This window comes from Python bivittatus, unplaced genomic scaffold (assembly GCF_059951505.1).
Source record: "Python bivittatus isolate LINGU-HERP-01145 unplaced genomic scaffold, Pbiv_v1 ctg000020_np1212, whole genome shotgun sequence".
NCBI lineage: Eukaryota > Metazoa > Chordata > Lepidosauria > Squamata > Pythonidae > Python > Python bivittatus.
This window is the reverse complement of record NW_028277030.1, coordinates 78,351,683-78,376,298: the sequence shown is the minus strand read 5'-3', so window position 1 is coordinate 78,376,298 and position 24,616 is coordinate 78,351,683. Positions and strand designations below refer to the sequence as shown.

Below are 24,616 nucleotides of genomic sequence, written 5' to 3'. Positions count from 1 at the left end.
CTATTCCTTGTATCCAATATTTGCCATTGTTGTCAGGGTTATAATTAGCTATACATGAAAGAAATGGTTTGGGCTCTGCCACTTGACCATTAGATTACTGCTGCATTGAATTGAACCAAAGGTATTTGCAGCAATAATAAGTTTTTATTGTCTGCATATTTCACTGGTTACATTCGTTTTGGAAAAAAGCCAAGTGTCTCCAATCCTACTTTTTAATCTACTAGCAATGCTTTCATCAGTCAACATACAGTATCTCAGGGCAAATGCAGAGTAATTCTTGGATAATGGTTTTAGAACTTTTCTAAAGTTCTAAACTTTAGAAACAATTCAAGGGGTAAAGTTTGCTTTTCATAATTGTGCCTTACATTGAATGTTCAGTCAAACAGTTCTGTCATTTCATTTCAGGGAAAAGATCCAGGCTAATACAAAGTACCTGGCTTTAGTTTATTTCCTTGATTATGAAAATATTCCACAATTTGAATAATAAGGTAACCTCCTACTAAAAATCCATCCAAAGTTGTGCCCTTGTATTTGAGTAGATGATCTTTCTAACATGTTTTTTTTTAATGAGCAAAACCATTTTTCACTAAATGCATTTGTACACTGTATTCAAGTATGTACAGAGGAGAAGATATTGTCTGTCTGTGCAATTAGTCTAATTATGCAATGTAAGGAAATAAACAAAAAAGTGAATATTTCGGTCATTATATCACTAGGCTTTTGCCTTAGTAAGTCTTTCAAGATCTCTCTGGAACTGTGTTTTAAGAAAAAATATTTGTTATGACCTGTGGTCAAAACAATAAATAAATTGATTGATTGGTTTAGGAAAAAATTAGCAGCAACTAGGCGTGAAAAACTTGTTTGAGAAATGTTGCAAGTCATATCAACAATTGGTCAACATTCAGAGGAATTCCTACCAGGGATTTGTCACTGAAGAATCCTTCTTATTCATCTTAAATATCTTTTATGCAAAATTTGGTGACAACTCTGATGTTTCTAGTGATTTGCAGTCCTTAATGTATTGAAAACATTGAATGTTCTCTCACTGGTAACTCTTTAACTTCCTTAATTAATGGCTGAACGTGGTAGTCAAGTGTTAAAGGGATAAATAACCAGCACTGACTGATTTTCTATATCAAGTATAAGAAGCAACTTGATGTATTTTGCTCCTCTGCATTACTTGTCTTTCCTGAAACTGCAGGCGTCAAGGTAACAGACTTACAGCATCAGAAGACACAGAATTTGTACGAGTTAAACAAGCATACATATGTACAGTCAGATCACTCTAAAGTTATTATTTACAGTGTAAACATCCACTTTTATTATATAAGAAACAAAAAATATCACCAATTTCACTCCACAAGATATTTGTTTTGATTTAAATAATGAAATCATCTCTTTGAAATACTATGAGAAACTCAAAAAATAGCTTGATCTTTTTTTAGGATTTTTTTTTTTTGCAGGATTTTTTTTAATGAGTTGTCTTCAGAGGTTCTGGAGAGAGAGAAAGGAAGAAAGCAAAAAGAACATGAGTTTCAGAGGCCTTAATGAGCAGTGACAACATCTCTTAAAAATTTGGTCTCACTAATGAGTGGGATACTAGCTTTTCAGAGTTTTTATATATTGCCAGAAATGGCAAGAAATATCCATCAGTTGATTTACAACACTGCAACGTCTCCCCTAGCATAGGGATGGGTGCAAAGTCATAATGCTGGGCCACCTGAGTCCTTCCATCTCTTTTGGTGACAGTTCCCCCACCCCCACCCCCAATCACCCTCCTGAACAAACTGAATGGCTACACCATGATTTTCTGCTGGGTTCTATTTTTCTCAGAATAAGAAGTAAAAAATACATGATGCCAGTATGAAGCTTAATTCAGTTATTTCACTTTAAAAAAAATAAGTATACCCATCAAGTTAAGGAAAGGGGATGAAAATTCCAACCCCACCTCTGTGATGATGCAATTGCATTACTGTCATATTGCCTGTCGCCCTCAGCCGCAAGGAAAAATAGTGATTAGAAAAAGTACAGCTCCTGGCAACGGAAGACTCAGATACTCTTGTTCTGAAAGAACCCCTAATTCTCTCAAGCAGGTTTGCAGGGATGTGATGGGCTGCAAGGATAGGAGGGGATCGGCAACCTGTGCCACCTCTCCTGCTTAGCTAGTGGAAATTGTGTGCTGGATTAGTTCCATTTTTGGATTACTTCAAGAGGAAAATGACATTTAAAATGAACTATCTAAGTAAATAAAACCTTTTCTTGATACAGTTTTTCTATAGGTGAAAGGATTTCTTAAGTCAACTTTTTGAGTCAGGCTTTCTTAATAAATGTTACCAAAGGCCCATACTTCTGTTGGTATGCAACTGTTCCATTAGAATGACAGTTTTTATCCTCTAGGCAGAAGGATGAAACAGCAGTAGCAATAAAAATAATAATATTGCATATTGCCTGTGCTATAGAAATTCAGTGAGAAATAAAGTGATCATCTTAGATTTTCTGCAATCCAGCCAATAGAGCAATTAAACAAAAGTAAATAAACTGTCTTAAAATTGTGCAGATCTCATTATAAAGAGATCTGTGACCAATTGGGAGATCCTACTTTATATATGATTGCCCCAGGTTTGCACACAAGTCTCTTATGGTGCTGATGGCCTCAATATGGGAATACAGGCATTACACTTCTAAGTGTGATCTCAGTCTTGTCAGAAATAGGCTTGCAAGTGGAATACCACCTTAATTCAGGGATATGGACTTAGCACCTTCCATATGTATAGCTCAGCTACCTAGCCATTTATCATGCTAATTGGGTTGATGGAAGCCAAGGTCCAAAACACCTGAAGCCATTGTAGGAATCATCGTATCTGTAACTGAAATAAAAGAAGAACCAGGGTTTGGACAAAGTCCTGGGAAAGCAGCCTCCAGAAGAAGCTACTCTGTTTTTCAGGCAAAAGACGGAAGACTCAATTCATCCTTCCCTTCATTTATAGGGCCCAAAGTTGCTCATCTTCATCTCTTCTAGGACCTTTTAGAATTCTGAACATGGATAGTTCTCACAGGACCTTTAGTAGAAGGTAGTTGTAAGAAGGTATAAACTAAATAAGTTCTTGAAAGATTTTGCTCTGACATCTGCACTCTTTCTTACATTACTATCTTTAAATATAAAAGTACTAATTGCCTGTGTTTTGTTTATTGTTTGCCCCATTCATATAACATTGTTCTGACTTGTTGATCCTCTAGGTTGACTTTCATGTCAGCTGCTCAAAGACTAGCCTCTCTTTTGGAACAGGAAGTAAATATAGAGGATTATTTTATTATAAAGGATGTTTATTTTCTGTAATATTAAAATATTAAAACTGGAAGTTGGGGGATTCATATCAGCTGAAAGAAGTGCTGCTCACAGAGTATATAGTTACATTCTGAAATTTACTACAAAGAATGGTCATGATGGTCACCACCAGAAAGCTTTAAAAGGAGATTAAACAAATTCATGGATGATAAGATTATTAATGGCCACTAATCACAATTGCCATATATTGCCTCCAGTATCAGATACAATATGTCTGTTCAACACCAGAAACAGGAATGGAAAAAATCATGCTCAGTAGCAGCTCTTGTAACTTAGGGAGCCATTAAATTGATCACCATGGGAACAGTATGCTGGGTTAGATAGGGCTTAAGCCTGACCCACCATGCTGCTTTTTATGTTCCAATGCTACATATATAATCCAGTTCAGCGTTTTACAAGTAGGATTTTATTTCCCCATTTGTCAAGACATGCCTTTTCCCTATTCTAGCAACCTCCATGTGTGCTCAGATGGGATAACTGAATATTATATCAAGGGGAGGGGGCAAATCAAAGGGTACAGAGCATGTTTAGGGCTAAATTAGTCAATGTAGCATCCTGAGAGAAGGGATGTCTGGCTAGCTGGTATCTGAAATAGGAACGTGCTTGTTAAGATACCGAGTAGCCAATATTTTGAACTAAGTTGTATTTCCCTTTGTCTGTCATGACAGTCCATATATACAAACCTTCTCCAGATATGTCAATGCCATTGTCATATCTGGTTATGTCTCATAAAGTTCCTTCTCTCACCAAATTCCATCTCTAACAAAAGATGTAGGTGAGACTAACTAATCTATCCATTTTTAACTTTACAATCCACTGAAGAGGGTCTTGTATTTTCCTTGATTAATTCCTTTTGACCTGCTTAATGCAGAGCAAATATTGATCTGAAAGTATTGCATTATTTCAATTTCACATGTATGAGAACTCACAATTTGAGAGTGATTGGCAGGCAATCAAACTATGGGGCAAGAATCTGTGAACACAGGTCTGGTATGCCAAGAGCAACTTTGGGGATCTTCAGCCACAGGTTCAATTCAATTAATCAGAAGGATATGAAGGAAAAAGCTATGGATTATTTATCATATATCTATATCTATATCTATATCTATATCTATATCTATATCTATATCTATATCTATATCTATATCTATATCTATATCTATATCTATATCTATATCTATCTAGATATAGATATATCATCCATTTCATTAAAGGAAAGTGCTTGTGCAGTTATCTTCAAAGAGATGGTTCCTACCCTAATTAAGGAGGAGGCACACTGAGCTTCATGCTTTAATACACACAGTTTAAGAAAAATCCAAATAAACTGAGTGCATTAACCATATCAAATGGCTAATTTTCATTACCCTATATATATTTAAGCCCTGCAATTATCTTCTTGTATTGTGAAGTTGTATAATTTAAGAGATTTTGAGGGGGGAATAGCCATGTTGTGGGTGTCAAGAATTGAAGGTCAGGTGATTCATGTGATTGGGAACAAATTCCAACTTACCAGTGGGAGGTGGTTCAGAAGCCCCAGGTCATCTACAGTGACATCATCATAGTTTTCTAAGAAGGCTGGTTCAAGCAATTCCACTTCATCTCGAAGGCTGGATGGGTTGAGATCTTCTTGACTAAATGGCAGAGCAACAATGCACATTTGAATCCATAGGAGTGAACTAATCTTAGGGGTTGTCTCTTTTATTGTACTGAACATTATTGGTCTTTAGTGAAAGGATACATCTCCACTAGTTTTGTTATATAAAAGAACATACAGTAGTTCTATGAAAACATGTTTTCTTCAAGACACAATACAAAGCTTTTTATTTAGCAATTATATAACTACCATTTGAGAGTCAGGTCTCCAATTCTTTGCTAAATAATGCCTTTGCATACAGAAAGATGTAAAAAAAATAACAAATAGGAAATGCCTGGGTCATGCTCACCTTTCTTTCAGTACACAATCTGCTGTGCTTTAAAACTATTTTTATTATAATTTGTCCTCAGCAGAAAGCCATTGTTGCTAACTGTTTTTCCATATGTTAAAAAGAAGATTTTGTTAATGGCTTATTACTGCTTGACCCTTTTAAAGCCCAGGTGCTTTTTAAGCATTCGCTCTGCCTACCTTCTTTTCCCAGTTAAAACAGAGTCCAGGTACTTCTTCACTGCCATCTGTTTTCGTAAACGGCTGTAGTTGTCAGTGAAGACAGCATCTGAGTGACGTTTGACTGGCACCTGCTCATCAAGGGGGTTGTTGTTTCTGCAAGGAAAAAGGAAGTTGTGAGAAGCATATTAATGCACAGGCCCCTCAAAGACTAGGCCAGTCAACATTCATAGTTTTATTGCAAAGGTACACCATGTGTTCCTCAGGTAAGATTCTTCTCCTTCTTCTTTTTAGTTGACCTTGAAGTATACAATTTAATAGATAACTTCATTTTCAAACGTAGCATTTAGTTTTGTACTTCCTGAATGCTAAACAAGGTGCAGGATATCATTTTGAGATAAGATTATTTGGCATGGATCCCAATTTCCATTCTATTAACAGAAAAGTTTTTTTAAAAAAAATTATTTCTCCCTTCCCTCTGCATCTTCCTATGGTCCCCCCAGTCCAGTTCTGAGATTCTGACAACTACTATTCATGTAGGAGGCAGTAGAAGGAGGTGTCACCAAAACTGATGGGCCCCCACACAAGGCGTAAAATAATTCTCCTCAAATCTGTTTGCTTTGTCTATATGCCACTGCCACTGATTCTGAGTGTAGCTTACTTATCCTTTTTATGTAAATAAGGTATAACATCTAAACATAAATAATAATATAGTATAAGGCAAATGTCAGGGAAAAAATAAAATTCTGCATTCATTAATGCCCAAATTATAGAGGGAAGAAGCTCAAAACATTCCCACCCTCAAAAATCCAGGTTTGGACAACCTTTCTGAAAGCAGCAAAGTAGGAACTGTCCAGATCTCAGGGGAATGCAAAGCAGGGGCTGTCCAGATCTCAGAGGAATGCTTTCTAGAAAAGGGGACAACAGTTGAAAAGTCCCACCTCTATGGATCCTACAGCTGGCAATCTCTAAGTGAAGGGAGCTGAAGTGAACCCTTTTTACATAGTCTTATTGGATGGGCAGAACCAACTGGGAGAAAGCAATCTCAAAGATATCCAGGTCCTATTCCATGAACGTCTTTAAAGGTGACAACCAGCACCTTGAATTACACCTAGAAGGAAACTGGTAACTGATGCAGCTTTCAAATAGTGGTGTCATGTAGGTCAATTGTGAAGCACCCATCACTACTTGAGCTGTCTCATTGTGGACCATCTGTAGCTTCCAAGTGGTCTTTAAGGGCAACCCCACATATAGTCTATTGCAGTAATCTAGACGTGAGGTAGCTGACTGAGAAAAGGGCCTCCCATTCCAGAAAAGGTCATGGCTGTTGTACTAGATGGAGTTGCATAAAAGCTTTCCTTGCCACATCTTCTACCCCTCCTCATTGCAATAACAAAGATACAGTATAATAATATACTGTAAATGTCTCTTCAGTTATAATTCAGATGTCTAAATTCACTGCTAGGTTCAGTTAAAGCTTTCTTCTTCACCATCACAAACCTCTTTGTCATTAATACAAAATATAACAAGTATACAAATATTCTGGATCATATTAAACATATGGGAGTATTTAAAGGCAGTCTGCATCTGGGAAACAGGAGGTACAACCACTTACCCAATCCTTTTTCCAATCAGGGATTCCAAATACTTTTTCGCAGAAAGTTGACCCAAAAGTTTGCTGTAGCCACTTGTAAAGAGTCCATCAGCATGTCTTGTGTTTCTATAATGGATTTAAAAAGTATGATTGATATCATTAAACTGAAATGAAGATTAACATTTACTGGTAGTATGCACAAAAAAATTGCTATGAATTCATTCCTTGTTGCAAAGTCCTTGTTTCAAATAGGACAAGTAGAACTACAGACCAGAAAGCATCAGTGAGTTTATCAACATTACTCCACAAAGCCGTTTTTTTAGTGTTTATTAGATTTCAGAAGTCTTACCTGTCAATAGCTCTGGACATATCAAAATAGAACTTCTCATTTTCAGGTACGGTAGTTTGAAGAATGTCAGCCTCGGGTTTTAACGAACTTTGGACGTGATCCGATTCACTTGCTCCATCAAATGGCATTCTGTTTCCTAGTCTGAGAAAGGTTGGAGGAGGGGGGAATAAGATGATAGACACTTTTGAGATCATTCTCACATGCAGGATTAACAGCCAGGATTTCAAAGATATTTTAAAATCATATACTCCATTGCCTAAAAGCAGAAGGAAACGATGCTGTGCTAACAAGAATATACCAAACAGAACTGAAACAATGTGAGATTTTTAACTCAGTCCTATAGATTGGTTACTTAAATATGGACAATGTCACTGCTATGTGAAGAAAGAATGCCTATGTCTGACTATAAATATTTGTGAACCGCAGTCCCTATTGTATCCTTTCATTATATATAATAAACTTCAAACAGGATGATTGTCAAAATATTAAAGTACAATTTAGAAGCCAAGCTAAGGTCAAAACATACAGCACAAAAGTCTCCTTGTATAAAGAATCTTCACAAGACTTCAGCATGTTAGTCTATACACAAAGATCCCAGGTTTTCCATTGGATCCACAACAGAAAATATAAGCAGAAGTTCAACAATTTACTACTCGTAATACTGCTTTCCTCTTCCATCCTTCTTAGGCAGACTTGGAATTCATGTCTTAGCCACCAATGACTTCATATGCAATTTGCATTTTAATGCCAATTTTCTTTGCAACTTTGGGGAACCTTGATTTATTGCTAAAATTATTCATTATAGGGCTCATCAGGGTTGTTTTGATACTTTAAGATGGTTGAATATAGTACCAATATCAACTATGTATTTGCAAAAGATACGATGTGTTCTATTAAATATAACATTTGCCCTAAAAGAGGTAGCTATGTGACTGTATGCTCTCCTAGCAGTTTCACAACCAGCAAAAGCAATGGCTACTGCAACAAAGTCAGAATGAGTTAGGAAAGTAGTGATCCAGTGTAACAAAGTGTTTTTTGCAGCCTCAATCAACTATGAAAATAGAATGACCCACAGTGAAAAAAAAGCTTTCTACTACCTAGAGCAATTGTATCAGTTGAAATAATCCATAGAAATAATAGCTGGATTTAAACAAACAAACAAACTTTGAGCACACTAGTTATTAAACCCTATAATCACACTAAACACACTAGTCAATTCAGGATGAAATGTGCATATTGTTGCAAAAAGAATAAACAAAGGACAGGAAGATGATTGCTGGAGATTGTACTGAACTGTTGTTCCCACAGTGACAAGTGGGAAAATGGGAAAAAGATACAAAATGACCTTGGAAATGTAGCTTTAACACTTTACATCTATTTATTTTTAATATACTGCTGTAAAAACTGAAGCACCAGGTTTGGGACAGATAGCACTGGAGAAAATCTACATGGTCACTAAGAGTTGATGGTGTGTCATCCATCTGTTTTTAATACACGGCCTAGCAACTGATTAGGTGATACAAGCAGAGGCAGATCTCTCTTCCTCATCCTCCACCTTGCTGAAAAGGAGAGACCAAGAGAAGGTTGGCAATAGGGAGGAAGGTAAAATAATAGGGCTTGGAAGGCCCACACTGGGTGAATGAGAAGGAACTAGAAGCTAATGGGTGGACTGGTGAGAAGGATGCCAGTGATCCTACATGCAAACAATTGGTTTTTCCAAACTTACTCAGAAAGTTCCTTGGCTGCCTTAGAGTGAGGTAGCTGTTGATTAGCATTATGTTAGGGAAGCGTGAACTGTTTTAAAGTCTTCCAAATGTTTGCTTCTCTGCTTTTGTAACTAATTCAGTTATGAATTCTTCAGTCTCATTACAATGTGTATATTATTTTCTGTAATATTTGGGCAACCAAAGACCTTTGTTCTACCAACAATTTAATGTGTTTTTTGCAATTAAAGTGTTGTACTAATTTGTCAGTTGAGATTATGATTAGGAAAATGTCCATTTCAAGCTTAGGCTCAGAGAAATTGGCAAATGCTTCTCTTTTTTTCACAGAATGAATGTCATGACATTTAGTTGTTAACTACAACCCATGTTTACAAGATGCTATTGCTTTGCTTGAGTGTTTTCTCCAAAGCAGGGAACTTCTTAAAAGGGCTTATTTCTTTCCATTTTTCCCTAGTTATTAAATATGCAGTTCTGTGATCATTAGGAGAACATTCTTGGAGCTACAGAATGCAGATCGTCCCCTCTGTAGAGGAACCCTTCTTTTGATGGCTGCAAAGCCTTGTTATGTTATGTTGTTATTGTTAATCCTACAATAGAAAGGGCAAAGGGGTTGATTTCTGGAGCCATATTAAATCAGGAATTCTTTGCAGATTCAAAGCATCCTTAATTCTTTGGTGTGTATTTCTTAAGGATGGATGGATGGATGGATGGATGGATGGATGGATGGATAGATAATCTAATAATCCTAATTACTTCCTTCATCACTTTTCCCAGAATTAATCAAAAACAAAACACAAAATTCAAATTTCAGAATTGGTTTATCTTTTCTGTATCAAAAAAAAAATCCTGGAAGAGGAAAAAAAGATGTATTTCTTTTGAAGACCATTGCAGCATTGCAAAATTACTTCGCTCTCATATAATGCTCTCACATAATATCTTATGCCTGCCTCTCCACGCTTCTGATAAAGTAGTAATATAATATAGATCATATCCCATATATGAAATAATTGGCTAGAAAATGTAAATTTCTTAATCTTTTATAATTTTCATGCGTTACTTTTGGTGAAATTGCATATTGTAAGAAATATGAAATAATTATTTGATCACTTTTTACATATCTCCTGCATTTCAGTTAATCTGGGCATTTCATTGAATGGGATTCTACTTTGAAAATTCTAATGAGGATCTAATTATGTTGTTCTCAAGCTTTTAGAAAATAAAATGCTCTTCTGAGTTATATTTGGCTGGCATTTATCACTGATGATGGCTCCATGAGTTATGGCAGCTAGATTATTTTTAGTTCTATACCCAGCTTTCTCATGCTCACCACTTTAAAGAATATTGATATAATTAATAAATGTGAGCTAACAATTTGCTTTACCCTGCTTCTGATGTGTTCACTTCTCATAGTTGATTTATATGAATAGGGCTCCAGTCAATTGCTGGGCCATACAAATGAATGTGTAAGTGAGGGACGGGAGGAGTACTTTCAGACTTGCAAAATTGATGTTAGCTTTGCAAGGTAGTCCAAGCAAGAAGCACAACCAGGAATACTAGCTCTACCTTTATTGTAAGGGTATATTAACAGACTCTTGCAAGATGAAAGTGCCTTTCAGAGTACTTTTACTCTCCCAAAAACTAGGGAGGTCCCACCCCTCCTCCTTTGGACTCAAATTTCATTTATCAGACTGTTGTCTAGGCAGCGGTGCTCCCTCCTGTCTGCCAAGGTCATTCCCACATACCATTACATCAAGTCAAGTCTCTCTTCTCAAGTTCAGGTCTTGGTGACTACATGGATAATATATTGTTTTCTGGGCAAAGTAGTGCATCTTCCAGAATGTTTCCCCCCCTTAATTCCAATCTAGTTTACAACACTGGTATTTCCTTTTGGTCTCCCATCCAAGTCTTAACCAGGCCTACCCTGCTTTGCTTTTTGAGCCTGATAAAAAATGCTTTCTGAATATCTCAAATACCATTTTTTAAAATCTCAGAGACATATTGCTTTGAAAATTGACCCAAAAGGGAACATGCATCTGTTCTCCTATGTATTTATTTGTAGATGTATGTCCTTTCATACGAACGGAACCGTGCAAAGCAACCTCAGAATCCAGAGCATCAAACTTATGACAACTATTGGAGTTTCTCATAAACAAATATAATGACTACATTAAGAATTCTCCAAATAATTAAGAACATATTCTTTTTACTCACAAGCTAGTAGCTGCATGATGGCATTACATGCTTACCATTGTATTATATGTGTATTTGCATATATGGAAATCTCTCCCCCCCCCCATTGCCCCCATCCTTGAGTTTAATAATTTAATGACACCCAAACTGATGGGTGGTAAATCCCCCAGTTAGATCTTTGTTGCTGTTGTTGTTGTTTCATACCTACTAAACTAGCTTGTCTTTTCTATTCTACTCCATGTATACAGGTAAAGTCCAATTACAATAGTTCAAAAATACCCAATTCACTTACCTAAAAACTCCAGTCTCTATTTATGAAAGAGTAAAAAGTAGTATAACACTTTTCAGGTCACTTTGGGACAGTGGAAGCAATAACATTTGTCATTAGATTTGGCTATCAATATATTTCTAAGCAGAATTTGTCTTATTTCAGTTGGCAGAATCCAGGTAGTTCTTGAATTTGCAAATCATGCTATCAGTTGTAGGACAGACTGGCTAGAGTTTTCTTACCTCATAGCTGAGTATGATCCTAAAGGAGGCAAGGCAATGGCTTGAGAGCAGAAAACATAGAGGAGTGTAAAGAAGAGGAGAAGATGGGAGCTCCTTCTGTGTTCCATCTCTTTGGACCTGGGCTGGCAAAAATGACAGAAATATAGACTTCATGCTGTCTGTGCCCAATGTTCTGATAAACAAAGATCTTGTCTGAAGTAGGTTTGTGTGGAAAAACAGTGCCATTGATATAAAGTCTGTGCTCATTTACAGCTCAGATTATGAATTAGGAATGTGAACTTGACATTTTCATTCAAATTCTCAGAAGCCAGAAATTTCTTTATAGTGAATATCTGAGATAAAAATTGTTATGCAAGTCTACACTGAAGAATCTGCCAATTTATGCAGAAAAGCTATTACTAGTAATATGAATAACAGTAATAACATATTGAATATCATAGCTATGCTCTGCTACTTCATAAATGCTTACTTTCATGAGTTTAAGCATATGACATGCAGAGAAGTTTTAAATGAATCCTGACATAAAAAAGGAATGGCTGAAGTTGAGGATCAGAGGAGAGAGGGGGGAAATAGAGTGATTGACAGATAAACAGTTTTGCTAATTATATATAATTAAACTGTCAAAATATTAACTTAGATCATCTTGATTTTCAACGTAATTTTATCCTGTTGTTAAAATAGCATCAAAGAACCTGTATTGGCTGCAGTTGCTTTGAAGTTATGACAGAAAATAGAAGCAAACACTATTTGAAACACCAGTAAACTCACTGAAAATTAGTCCAGAACATCCATGTAAAGAGCTCTGAGATTAGAGACAAGAAAGATGGGAAAGAACTTTCATATGGTGATGGTGAACCATTCTCCTGAAAATATTTATCCAAGGTGGACTGTGATCGAATAAAGCTTCTGCTATAAGAAACGTATAAATCTTCAAGCTACCACAAAATTGTCTGTTATTTTTACTGCCACAGACAAACACAGCTTCCCCTCAGGAATATATTCAGATTGTTCTGCAACTGAAACTATGCAAAAGCCCAAGGTTTATTTCATTTTTAAAAAGAGCATTCATTTTATCTGATCAGAAGAATATGGCTAATATAAAAAGTTATATGGAATGCCATTGAAATTTAAGTGAATAATTTTAGAGGAATGGAAGCTAAACTACACATTATTTAAACTACACTTTAAAAATGTGAATGTGCAAAATGATGGAAAAAGTTTTCATAATTGTTTAAAAACCCTTAAATTGCATATAAATATAAAGGAAACAGTTTAAAAGATCAGAAGGAGATGAATAATGAATATTCCCTTTTATTCAGGGGAAAGGGACAGTTCAAAAAGGATAAGAAATAATGAGTATGAAATATGCATTTTTTTTAAACCTTTGGCTAAGAGAAACTTTTGTTATCTGAGAGAGAAATCAGAAAAGTCATCCCAGAAGAGAAATTCATATTTTGAATTCATTTTCAGCTTTCTTACACTTCATTGTGGCAACTGTTTGCATTATTATTAAACCATACCAACTCCACATACATCCAGAAAATCTACAAATGGTTTTGGGAAAAAATATTTCTCTATATTGAAATGAACAAATATCAACTTTTACTTACAAAGCCAGAAGACGGGCTTTGGAGTTCTTCAAAAATACGGCAATGGTGATTTTTGCTCAAGGGATACTTGGAGCTCTCCTAGGTGCTGAATTTCTATTCGGCGCTCCACACGGTTCTTCTTCAGGTACTGAACAGAGTATTCAAAGGAAAGTGTCTGGTCTGCTGGTCTGAAGTTTACCAGCCTGCTTTTCTTCGCGTTTAGTGCAGCCTTTCCAGCTGCCTCATTTGATAGGTTTATATACACAGGACCACTTTTCCACTTCAGAAACAGCTATCGCATTATGCAGGAGACGTCACATTCCCCAGGGGGTGTATGGAAATATCCGTCATGGTTTTGTTAAAGATATTATGAGACAAAGGAAGTTCATATTTAATTCAAGGGAAGCCCCCCCCCCCCCTGATTAGTCGATTTATCACTTGACTGATGAACAACTCAAGATGAGTAACATTGAGCTAGGCAAAGAATTCAACTGCTTTGGGGAACATGGAATTAAGCTGATAAGACAAAAACCTTATCAACTAATATTGTGATGGGTACCCCTTCCTGGCCTCCCTTGAGGAGAAAGTAAATATAAGATAGTTACAAGGCTGTAACTATCAAGGCTGTAGCATTCATGCAGAACACCAGTCAGAATTATCAGAAGAACTGGGAAATGTTTGATATTTTCAATATCACTGCATTTGTTTACATTCTATGACCCACAGTTGGAGTATATATTAAAGATGATTTTTTAGGATATTAACAAATCTGATATGAAAGTAAATCCAATCATTCTAGCTTGTAAAACAGTTTTGAAGTAATGTATGTGTGACTTTAAATGTGCATGGGGAAGAAAAAGGATTATGTTTCTCAGTAGAATTCCCCCCTTTCTCAATTTTAGCAGAGAGAATGTTTCTTTTTATTCTTTATAGTTCAGAAATATAGTCAAGAACAGCACTGGCCTTTCTTTCTTTTTGAATTATCAGTAGGCCATATTTATGTCACAATCCTAAATGGTTACCCGAGACTAAGCCCTCTTGAGTATTTTGAGAATATTTGTTCTAACAGTATTTCTATGTTATGTCTAGCTTAATTCTTTGAAAACTATTTTAATTCTTTGAAAGCTAACAACACTACCATAATTGTTCTAAGATCTGAAATGTGAACTTGGGCTATCTGCTGAGCTTACATGGGACATGACTGACATTTATCATGCTTTGAATCCTGGTATATTCCTATAGGTAGAAATATTTGCCATCATCTGTTCTCTCATTTTAAATAACTTTGATCATTTCATCAATAGGACATGAACTAGGTCTTGTATCTATAAATCAAACCAAATAGTGTCTTGTAATTTATTATGAAGTTTGCATATCAGATTTGCTAGAATCAGCTAGTTACACCTAAAACCATCTGAAGAAAAAGACCAAAAACAATCTCAGGAATTCAAGAAAAGGTTCCTCAATAGAATGTCCATTCAGTTTCTATTAAATGTCTAGTCACTGGATAAAGATGTAGTTAACGTGAGACAGAGACAATAAGAGCTGGCTTGTGTATAGGTATATAAATGAACGTACAATTTTAAACAAAATAATTTCACAATACCTTTGCAAATATATACTAGGGACATAAAATAGAGGCTACCCGAACTGTAAGGTTGCCACCAGTTAGGGAATTTTGCATTTCCTACAGCTAATGTTTATCTGTTCAGGACAGTGTCTGTTAGAGCAATAGAAGAAACTGTTTTATCTTAACAGTGGTAATTTCAGGTACGTTTCATAAAGCAGACATGTCCACAAGGCGGGTGGGGTGGGGTGTGTACTTTCAATGAGCTATTATTAGGCATGTAAGGCTCAGTCAGGGGTTTTTCCCCCTGATCTGAGAAATCTGACAGAAGGAGTTCTCCCAATGTGCACTACCAGTATCTCTTTTGTCCATAAGTATTTGTACCAAAGGAATGCAATAACACCCTACATAGCAACAAAGACCTTAACTTAAGCTATATTGTTAATCAGGATAGTTTTATTAAAGGTGCTTTGAAGTTTGTGTGTGTGTGTGTGTGTGTGTGTGTGTGGTTGGGTACAGCAATATTCAGCAAATGAATACAGTATTCACACCTAATTCCTAAGCTGGAGCTTCTGGCCAAGGCCAGAGCTGATGGACAATTAGGAAAAACTGCTTAGATTAATTCCGACAAGAGCATATTTGATTTTAAGTTGACCTGATGGGGTAGAAGGGGTAATCTGATTGTGTTTAGAAGTTGAAAACTGTAAAGATGAAGCAGGATGAGCATTAATGGGATTCCAGATCCACCACAAAATATTACTTGTGGTGGATCTGGAATAAAAATAGAAAACTGTGATACTCTTAGGCAATCATGGTCTTAATATTCAGAAATAATAAGTATGTGAGGCATTTACCTCTATATTATAGGACTAACTAGTCATGAACAAGCACTTTTCTCCTTAACTTTCATTTCTACAAAATGTTATAGGCTTCCACTTGATTTATACATTAATCATGGGAAAAGAGCAGTTCTTCAAAGAAAGTAACTGTTAAGTAAACAGCTACTTCCTTTGCATTTTTCTTTTAATGTATATTTTGTATGTAACCCTCATGAAGAAATCACTTAGGAAAACTGCAATAAACGGTCACTGCTTAGTTTTGTTTTAAGATGGAAGCATGATCCAGCCAAATTTAATATATTAATATTAAATTCTATTGATTCCAATGGAAAAAAAATTAAGTATGAAGAGAACCAATGCTTATCTTGGATTGAAGTGTGCTGTTTTTCTTCAGTGGAAAACTAATTTCCACTGAATGTTTGGCCAGTAAATGTTGAAAGTCAAATTCAGATATTCATGAATAAATGCCACAAAAATTAGGAGAATATATTTAAAAGTAAATCAGTTTAGTCTCAAAGCCACTAAATAGGGAAGATCTTCTTCCTTCTAATAAAGTTTCCATCTTTTTACCTTCCCTCTGATTCATGGATTTGTAAGTTTAGACAAACCAGGTGGAGAATGTTCAGTGATCTTTAATCATATTTTCTAATTTGTTTAATGTAAAAATTAAATGAATTAAGCCTCAGAAGAAATGCCTGCAAATTTGTTTCTGAGTTGACAGCTGTGACCTAAACCAGAGTGCTTGCAAAATACTAATTCCAGGAAGTTTGTTTCCCTTGTAACTTCACGACTGGTGGGAAAGAAAGGATAGGATGGGATCTATCTCTTGCAGTTACCAAGGCTTTTGGTACATTTGCTTTCTGACATGGAAGTAAGAAGTGGAAAGAGAATAAAAGTGGTGGTGGGGGGGGGAGAAACAGTTGATCCAAACCAAGAGCACAATCTAGGGGAGGTGCTCCTACTCATTAAATAAATGAATATGTCCTATTCTTCCATGGCTCTCATAATAACAGAAAAAACTTCTGCATCCTCTTTCCTATAGTGGTCTATGGGAACTCTTGTTTGTTATATGAGTCCAGTTTCTTGTATTCAAATGCATACCGCTAGATGTGTATGTTCCCTTTATGTCTCATGTCTAACACCCATGGTTAGATAGATGTAATCTCCATATTCACCATTAATGTAAGTGGAAGTTGCTTTTAGCCATGTACAGAAATGGACTAATTAGAACTGAGCCTGCATTCAACTATTTGTATACTTCCTGTCCATTTATTTTAAAGAATATTAGAAGAGCATGGAATAAGTTAGCAAGGAGGTGATAGACATCTGAGTAAATATGAGTAAAAATGATGCTAATAAAAAAGAATGTAAGAAAGAAGAAGAGAGAGAAAAAAGCAGGGAGCAGGAGGAAGAGGAGGAGAAGGCTGCAGCATATTTGTCACTCTTCAATTTGCTAATAGCCACAAATAAAGTTCCACAGCTTTCAGAAAGCATGCAAAGTTTGAAGCTTTGTGATATGAATACCTTGTGCCTCCATATAGCTGAACAGCACCACCTAGCTTTTAAATAAGGGTGTTTTATTCCTGGCAAAACTGTTTGCAGGAGATTGCAACATAAATTACCAATAACATCTTTAGTTAAAAGAAACCAACAAACCAATCAACAAACAATAAATCCTATACCACATTATGAAAACAGCCATCAATAGATAAAAAAAAGTGCTCCTCAGGAAGGAAATGCCAGCATATAAAACTAGATTTCAAGTACAGTTTAAAAGGGATCAAAAACTCTACATCAGAGAAGGGGGAATTCCATAGCATTGGAACCGTCATGGGGAAGGCTCTTGTTCTAATGGATTCCAGCCAGATCTCCTTCCTGGGTGGCACCCTCTGAAGACCCTTAGTTAAAGAGTAGAGGGGTATATTTCCTCTAGGTAGGCATATCTCAAGCCATATAGTTGTTTGTATGTTAAAACCAGCTCTTTGAACTTGACTCAGAAAACAGTGGATAACTAGTGAAACTGAACCAAGACTGGTGCCAGATGTTCTCAACAAAGAATTCTGGACAAAAGTCTGGTTGTTACATTCTAGACCCATTACAACCTCTGTGTTTTCTCCAAGGGCTTCTTCATTTAAAGCACATTATAATAATCTATTCAGTGGTAGCCAGACCATAAATCACAAGGACCAGGTTGGCTTTATCTAAGGAGGATGAAGTTGGTAAACATAGCTGATATAAGGCACCCTTCATCAAGAAGGACCCCAAGCTGTGGGCCTGCTACTTTAGGGAGAGTGCAATCCCATCCAGGACAGACAACGCCCCCCCCCCCTTCAATTGGACAGAATTGATACTGGCCATCAATCTGCACAGACTTTAACTTCCCATAGAAGGCACTTCTATAAAAATGGCAACATGACTAAATAGGCCCTGTGTCTAATACATATCAATCAAATGAATTTAATGGGGACAACTCAGAAGGGTCTTTGGGATTATCTTAAAGTCTGAGTATGTTCATACTATCATTGTTTCTGCTCATCTTGATGAAAAAGATTATTTTGATTTTTTTTCCCAAAAGAGAAGAAAACTTTGGTGAAATCCTCATAGGTAGGGTACAGGATTCCTAAATCCGCTTAGTTATGAAGTACACTATTTTCAGCTAGTCACTATATCTAATCCTAAGAAATTTAGTAAGATTATTTTGATGATAAAATGTTGGTGGAGAAGTGCCACCAGGGGTTCTATGGGGGAAAAGAGGTATAATTGTAGTGGGATAGGTCAATAACAAAAAAGTGAGGAGACAGAGAACTTGTTGCTAAGTTGCAACCCATGAGCTAGAATAATAGAACCTGTTGCATCTCTGTTAGGAGTTGTATGAAGAATGTATCATGAGTGTTTGTCTGAAGGGCGTACCTACTATGTAATAATATCAATGTTCTTATAAACATACATATATGCTTTTAATTTCTCTTTTTCTTGACATATAACAATGGCATCCAGTAAAACAAAGTTAATACAGGTGTTTTAGCTGAGATAAAATTAAAATATTTTAGTTTCTTAAATAGTATTATTTAAAAGTAACAAACCAGGATTCCGATAGGTTTTCAAAACCAAGGAAGCCCAAAACATAAAATTAATTAAAAGATGGTTTTTAAGATTATTGGAATAGAATCACTTTATCGTTCCCCAAAGACTATTTTTATATGCCTCTTCCTGTCAATAAAGCATTTAAAGCAGCACCAGGCCATCTCTGAAGTGGAGAGAGGTATTGCTCTGTACAGAATCCTCTGCAGTTACATACCCTCTCATATTCATTTTCTTTCTGCCTTTGTGTCTGCTTCTTTCTGTTTCTCTTAGTCATTCCCTGATGCATGCACACATGCACAAACACCCAGAATTGATGATTAAAGAAGCAACGGGAAAACAATCATCTCTCCTACAGGGCGCCTATTGAATAGGATTAAACGCTCCCCATCCTTCAGCATACTTTATCTGAATTTGCAGTGGGTGGAAGAGAAAAACACGTCTGTATCTCCTAGCAGTGATCCTGATATAGGAAACATTGTGGGTGAAAATGAAGCCTTCTCCTGGGTTCCCCACTGATCCTCATATATGCTTTTGCAGTGCTTTTCTCCCATTAAGAACAGAATAATAGGTCACAATCCTACTTTTAAGCTTGCCGTAAGGACAATAGGATTGCGGCCTTCGGTATGTACAAGTATGGTTTTTAAGGCATTCTGCATTAAAATTGGTCGATTCAATATTCATTTATGTTTCTCCCATAAAGATGAAAAGCCTACTGTTTTGATAACTTCCAAAAATCAGTCCATGCGCTCACCAAAAAAATATAGGTGGACAAGATTTTAAGACCTTTGAATGAATTTTTACAGCTTTTACTTTCCACCACTCTCTTTAATTAGTTCCTGGTATCTGAAATGCATTTTGCTGCCCACCTATGATTGATCTACACTGGAGCTGCTAACCTTGAACTGTCTTCTATCACTCATAAATAAGCTGTTGAATGTGTGTCAACCCCTCCCCCCATAGTCTGTAAATGTTATCTCTTTTCCAAATCTTTTTGCTCTTGCTACGCCAAGAGACCATTTAAATCAATCTGCAGATCAATGTCATGCAGAAAAAAAATCTATGTCTCTTTTGATCCTAGTAAATGCACTTAAATGTTCCTTCTGACATCCAGGCTTAAGCATTGAGGGATTTATATATAGCAGTATGTTTCTCATGATTTTGTCCCTACAATGTTTTCTCCATACACTGAGTGCATGGGAAAGGTTGACCCCCAGATTTGGGGTAATTCTAATAGAACATATTATTGTATACTTATTTTGTTTTATTCTGGCCACCGTGGTCTGAGGTTGTTGGGACAGACAGGGTGGTTGATCACTATATTTAGAAAAACTGATAAAATGGGGTTCTACCTCCTCTGGTTGGGTTGTACTCAACTGTGCCAAGTGCCAATGGGTGGTACTGTCTCTGCCCCGTCCTATGTCTCTTGTACAACCTCCAGGCTACAATGTATCACCAGATCTGTTTTCTCCGGTTATGTGATTCTCTGGAGAAGGTTTGAGGGGCAGAGGCATAAAGAGGCCCAGAAGGAGCAGGGAGGACACAAGATACTGTGTTCTGCAACATTTACTATATGATTCCACCTTTAACAATAATTTGTAATTGTTTTCCATTATGCCAGAGACTCTGTGTGGTGTGTGTGTGTGTGCGTGTGTGGGGGGGGGGAAAGAGAAGGAAAGAGACAGAAAGAGAGAGAGGGAAAGAGAGAGCTTAAATAGGACAATACTTGGATGATTTCAGTTCTTGCAGCACAAGAACATGGACAGGGTGTTTATAATTATAAAACTGACTACTTGCTCTCTTATTCCAGGATCATCAGAGTTGATTACAACTAGGGGAAGAATTGTTTGGATATTTAAACTGTAACAAATGTATACATGCATGAGGGGGTGATAAAACTGCCCTTTAAGAAACAATTGGGAGTCTATTCTGGAGAAATATTCTCTGGATCTACATAGGTATTAGCTATGTCTGGCTGCTCACACTCTTTTAGGCAGAGATGTCCATAGGATCCAGCACTTCCATTAAAATGATACAAACAGCATTGCGTCATCAAGCTCTGCCTCTTTCACAAAGTGACAGAGCTTGTGTTGCATCAGCATAGTGCTGCTTACATTTGTCCCCACTTGCCTGCCCCCACAGATGTGGCTGTTAATGTGTCATGATCTAAAGCCTCTAATCCAATCAATTGTAGAATTAGAGAAGGTTAGACTAAAACAGCCCTTGGGTTGTTTAGAGCTGAAATAATTCCATAAATGGGAGAAACGGTGTTAAGTGAAGCTTTACTTTCCCTTCCTGCTGGTTGCCACAGAGACAAAGTCCTAGAATGGACACATAAAAATGGGGCTTGTCTACAGTAGGTACTCTATCTCCATTTAACTCTTTGCTTTCACATTAGAGGATCAAAGTGTGGAAGCTTCCTCCAACCCTATCCTTAGGAGCATAATCCCAGATCAGGTCACCATTGTTTTGTTTTTTTTAATTCACAACATTAAAATAAAACAGAATGAGACAGGCTTCTCACTGTCTTTGTGTCACCAAAAGTGTCCATTTTCTGACTGACTAGGTCATTTCTGATAATGTACTCTTGGTACGTGGGGTATTACCCAGAAGAGTTGCTGTCAGCTGAGTAATGGAAATATATTTACTGAAAAAAAGGCTTCTAATTAATGTATTATTTATTGCAGTTTCACTGAATGAAAGAAGTTGAAAGAAAGTTGTTGGTGGTAGCCCCATCATCATATCAAGATATATCAAGAACCAGTTTGGTGCAGTGGTTAAGGTGCTGGCCTAGAAACCAGGAGAATGTGAGTTCTAGGCCTGCCTTAAGCATGAAAGCCCTCTGGGTGACTTTGGCCCAGTCACGTTCTCTCAGCCCAACCCACCTCACAAGGTTGTCGTTGTGGGGAAAATAGGAGGCAGGAGTGTTATGTATGTTGACCCCCTTGAGTTGAATACACACACAACACACACACACACACACACACAGGCTAAAATAATAATAACAATAATAATAATAATAACAACAACAACTAGTTAGCTGCTGCAAGAAGATTGCACAGACTGACTACAAACAACGGCATGACAAAGTAACAACAATGGTGCACTGGAATATCTGCAAGAAATACCATTTGCCTGCAAGCAAGAACTGGTGGGACCACAAAACAGGCAAAGTAATAGAAAATGAAGAAGCTAAGGTGCTCTGGGACTTTAGAAGTCAAACAGACAAGCACCTGCCACACAACACCCCAGGCTTTACAACTGTTGATAACACAGACAAAAAAGTCTGGATAGTGGACATTGCAGTACCTGGAGACAGCAGAATAGAAGAGAAAGAACTGGAGAAAATCACAAAATACAAAGACCTGCAAATAGAAATAGAACAACTGTGGCAAAAGAAAGCCAAGATCGTACCAATAGCAATAGGCGCCTTGGGTGCAATCCCAAAACATCTGGAGCACCACTTGAACACCATCGGCACTGACAAAATCACTATCAGTCAATTGCAAAAGGCAGCTTTACTTGGAACAGCTTCCATCCTGCGATGATACTTTTTATACCATCAAACAACATCTGCCTAACCCAGGTCCTTGGGAAGGACTCAATAAGTGGATAAAAAATGCCAAATCCAGTCTAAACATCTGGCTTATTGTGTGACCAACAATAATATAGCTGGGCTACTTGAAGGAAGAAGGCTCTCAAAGGAAAAATGTCTCTAGTAATGCAATTATAGGCCATACTATAAATGGAAATATGAATTTAGAATGCATTTGATTGATTGATTGATTGATTGATTGATTGATTGATTGATTGATTGATATGGCCAACTAACTCACAGAAGCAACTCTGGGCATTTTACAATTGGATAGAAGCAAGCAAGCAAGCAAGAAAAGCAATACCCAATAAATTGTTGTTGTTCATTCGTTAAGTCGTGTCCGACTCTTCGTGACCCCATGAACCATATTGCGCCAGGCCTTCCTGTCCTTCACTGCCTCCCTGAGTTTGCTCAGTTTCATGCTCATTGCTTCAGTGATGCTATCTAACCATCTCATCCTCTGCCGTCCTCTTCTCCTTTTCCCTTCAATCTTTCCCAGCATCAGAGTCTTCTAAATATCCAGACCCAAATAACAAAATCACGGACTAACAAAATAAAGGGATAACAGAATAATCAAAGCCAACCATTGCATAATCCATTCAAAAACCCTTCATTTTGGATTGGTTTAGTTTGCACTTTGATCCAGGGCCCAGGGAAAGAATAGTAAGGTCTACATAGAACCCTACTGTATGTAGATATTATATCTGATGCCACATACATTGTTAGATCAAAGCAACCATCTGTACTATTGGAAATTAGTTACTTCTGTTTGCCATCCCAAGCAGTTTTGAAGAACTTAGAAGAGGTCACAGAAATTTGTGAAAGATGATCAGGTTTGCACAGGCAGAGTGGAGAACAAAAGTTCAACTGATCTTTCGGAGATGGTTAATACTTTAGGTCTGATTGATTGATTGATTACATGTCATTCAGTCATTGTCGATCCTTAGCGACCACATAGATAGATTTTCTCCGTGATTATCTGTCCCTAACCTGGTCCTTCAGCCCTTCCAATGGTCCACCCATCACTACTATAATTGAGTCTATCCCCCTTGCTTCTGGTTGTCCTCTTCTTTCCAACACTATAGATCTAGCCTCTATCAAAATATCAGCAGCTTTAGATCTTTTCAATGGTATTAATGAGATAGGTTGCACCAATTCATTTTTCACTATAGGTGATCACAATATCACAAAATTTGAGACCAGTGACTTGGTTTGCCAAACAAAGCAATAAATGTACCCCTGTGAGAATTAGATCTGTCAACATTTTCTCTCCCTTTCATATTTTTAATAGCAGTCATGATTTGATTATTTTCTGATTTTTTTTCCTCAGACAAACCTTTTAGTGTTTTAAGAGGCCTGGAGGGGAGGAGCCGTTTGTGGGGAAATCAATGCAGTCATTTCAAATATTCTATCTTAATTAGGATGAAGACGTTTTCTTGCGTTGGGCATGGGGCAGTTCCCCATCCCCTTAGAAATACCTTGATTTTAATGGACTGACTGATAGGCTCTGATAGACCTGAGAGCTTAGTTTTGCTATTTTTGGAATCTACAGTTCTAGAAACTGTGGAAGAGCTGAGTCCATGGAATTCTCCCCTCCCCTTTCCTAACATCACATCTAACAAGTACCCCTTTGTCCTCCTCCACAGTCATGAGGGCTGCATGCATGGACCTCTTCTTCCTTGAAGTGAAATAGCCTGGGATGTATTTGCACTATGAAATGTATATGATATTTATAGAACAGTTTTTGCTATTCAGATATCTGGGCTTACATACTTATTAAATCATTTATATGCAAATGTGATTTTCTCAAAAGGCAGACTAAAGGTGAGCAATGAAATAAAAGCACAGTTAAGCTGCAGCGGTAAATCTCTGGCAAGCAAGAGGCACAAAGGTCTATTCTCAGCTGTGTCTACTTCAAAGGAAACCCCCGGGTTGAGCTCAAAAGGGTTGACTCTCAAATAGGAGAGTAGAGGATTATTGTGTTTGTTGACTGCCCAGAGCCTGCAGAGTACCTGTCTTGGAAAAGAATAGTTTATTTCAATTATACTTGCCTTGCCCTTGTCCTTCTGCTCCCAATCTGATTCTTACTGCACTACCTGAGGGCTTGCAGTCAGATCACCTCCTCTCCTGG

At 37.0% G+C, this 24,616-nt stretch overlaps 1 protein-coding gene across 4 annotated transcripts; it reads right to left on the bottom strand.

The window, feature by feature from the left end:
* On the bottom strand, window positions 1-24,612 carry VIP (vasoactive intestinal peptide). 4 transcript variants are annotated; one of them, XM_025171205.2, is made up of 8 exons: window positions 24,537-24,612; window positions 13,425-13,551; window positions 11,815-11,936; window positions 7,391-7,531; window positions 7,063-7,167; window positions 5,469-5,603; window positions 4,857-4,977; window positions 7-1,494 (listed from the first exon to the last, which is right to left on the bottom strand). In XM_025171205.2, exons 3-8 carry the CDS (start codon window positions 11,919-11,921, stop codon window positions 1,486-1,488), a joined length of 618 nt encoding a protein of 205 aa, XP_025026973.1. In that variant the 5' UTR covers window positions 11,922-11,936; window positions 13,425-13,551; window positions 24,537-24,612; the 3' UTR covers window positions 7-1,485. The 4 variants fall into 4 exon arrangements, with proteins under 4 accessions (XP_087998322.1, XP_087998319.1, XP_007435274.1 ...); XM_088142193.1 differs by lacking the exon at window positions 13,425-13,551 and having other exon boundaries at window positions 5-1,494; XM_007435212.3 differs by lacking the exon at window positions 24,537-24,612 and having other exon boundaries at window positions 6-1,494; window positions 11,815-11,931; window positions 13,425-13,727.
* Window positions 24,613-24,616: the final 4 nt, after the last annotated feature.

Excerpts from the sequence above, each read along its gene's own strand:
- VIP (XM_088142193.1), bottom strand. The coding sequence starts at position 11,921 with ATGGAACACAGAAGGAGCTCCCATCTTCTCCTCTTCTTTACACTCCTC. Across the intron at positions 7,532-11,814 it reads GGATCATACTCAGCTATGAG|ACTAGGAAACAGAATGCCAT; the intron begins GTAAGAAAACTC and ends AACCTTTCTCAG. Across the intron at positions 4,978-5,468 it reads GTTTTAACTGGGAAAAGAAG|TCAAGAAGATCTCAACCCAT; the intron begins GTAGGCAGAGCG and ends TCTGCCATTTAG.